The sequence below is a fragment of the Habropoda laboriosa genome, unplaced genomic scaffold, assembly GCF_001263275.1.
Source record: "Habropoda laboriosa isolate 0110345459 unplaced genomic scaffold, ASM126327v1 scaffold5, whole genome shotgun sequence".
Classification (NCBI taxonomy): domain Eukaryota; kingdom Metazoa; phylum Arthropoda; class Insecta; order Hymenoptera; family Apidae; genus Habropoda; species Habropoda laboriosa.
In genome coordinates, this window is record NW_017100161.1 from 2,941,980 (window position 1) to 2,943,514 (window position 1,535).

The following is a 1,535-nucleotide window of genomic DNA, read 5'->3' on the forward strand; positions in this document are numbered from 1 at the left end:
GTGGAACACCCACTGTGCCAGTAAAACCATTGAGCAGCTGGATTGATGAAATGGAAGAAGAGCATGGTAAAATAAATTTGTTTATTTCTTAGTTTCTTATACTTTATCCTTAAGCTCTTATAAAATCCTTGGCTATGTGTACATACATATGAGTGAAATGTAGACAAATATTTAAAAGTATTGTAAAATCACGAAATAATCATTGAAGAAGTATATTTCAAGTGTACATTATGAAATATGCTTCAAAATACATCACCTATTGTTTTGTGATAGAAGGATTTTCATCAAGAAGCAGCAAAGAACCAGTGATTTTGCCTACTGCTCCAAGAGCTGCACGAGGTCCTCGTGTTGCAGATGAAGATATTCCTACTAATCCACCTTATGTAGCATATCTTTCTAATCTTCCTTATGAAGTGGATGAAGCATATCTGACAGAATTTTTTGTAGACATGAAGGTTAGTGTTTAAAAGTACATACATCTGATGTACCCTATACAATGTATTTGATTATGTTAACTTAGATTGCTACCATTCTTTAGATTGCTAATATACGTCTACCAAAAGATTCTAACAAACTTAAGGGATATGGATATGTTGAGTTTGAAGATCGTCAAAGTTTAATTGATGCCCTTTGTTTATCTAATACAGTAAGTTTGAGTATTTATATCATAATTTGAAGCAATCTTTAATGAAACTTAATGGAAAACCATTATTATGTACCACAAATTATCATGTCCATAGCCTATGAAGACAAGAAGAGTACGTATTGATGTTTCAAATAGTGTTAATGATGATCGTCGCGGTGGACGAATGGGCCGAGATAATCGTAGAGATAATTATGATGATCCTGAACGTACGTCCGGAGATTGGAGAAGCGGTCCACGAGATGAAAATCCACCATCAGAAGGAGACTCATATCGAAGTCGTTATGACAACAGAGACAGAAGAGACAATAGAGATGATCGTGAAAGTATGTTTATATAGCAATAATCCTCGTGTGTACTTGTAATTAATACAATGAAAATTATATAATTAATATATTTATCAATTAGGTTCTGATTATGATAACAAGCCTGGTGCATGGCGTGAAAGCAGTGACAGAGGAAGACCAACATTTAGAGACAGAGGTGGCTTTAGAGATGATGATAAAGAAAAAGAATGGACTCGTTTTGATAGAGGTAGCAGAGATCGAGAAGGAGGAGATAAAGGAAGCAGCTTTGGTCCGCGTCGTAATTATGGAGATTTTGATTGGGAACGTAAACCAGGAAGGCCCACTACTACAGACAGTAAACGTGCATATTACCTAATTATATAATAAATACAAAATAAATGTATCTACTATGAAATGATAAACATTACAGCGGAACCAAGAACCAGGCCGAAATTGCAGCTGCAGCCTCGTACAAAACCTATTGAAGCTGGTGCTGCAAAAGAGGAACAACAACAGCAGCAACAGCAACAACAGCAGCAGCAGCAGCCTGCTGCAGCTCCACCTGCTCCTTCAAACGTTTCTTCGACGAATATATTTGGTGCTGC

The 1,535-nt window shown here is 36.4% G+C and overlaps 1 protein-coding gene across 1 annotated transcript in view; it reads left to right on the forward strand.

Annotated features, from left to right (window-relative positions):
* Window positions 1–5: 5 nt before the first annotated feature.
* Window positions 6–1,535, forward strand: part of LOC108577494 (eukaryotic translation initiation factor 4B-like) — a gene marked incomplete at its 5' end in the record, with an annotated part of 2,367 nt that continues 837 nt past the window's right edge. The window contains 6 exons of the mRNA XM_017940655.1: window positions 6–66; window positions 274–455; window positions 539–646; window positions 741–969; window positions 1,052–1,291; window positions 1,361–1,533. Coding sequence (XP_017796144.1) covers window positions 6–66; window positions 274–455; window positions 539–646; window positions 741–969; window positions 1,052–1,291; window positions 1,361–1,533 — 993 coding nt within the window. The remainder of the gene's footprint in view (window positions 67–273; window positions 456–538; window positions 647–740; window positions 970–1,051; window positions 1,292–1,360; window positions 1,534–1,535) is intronic.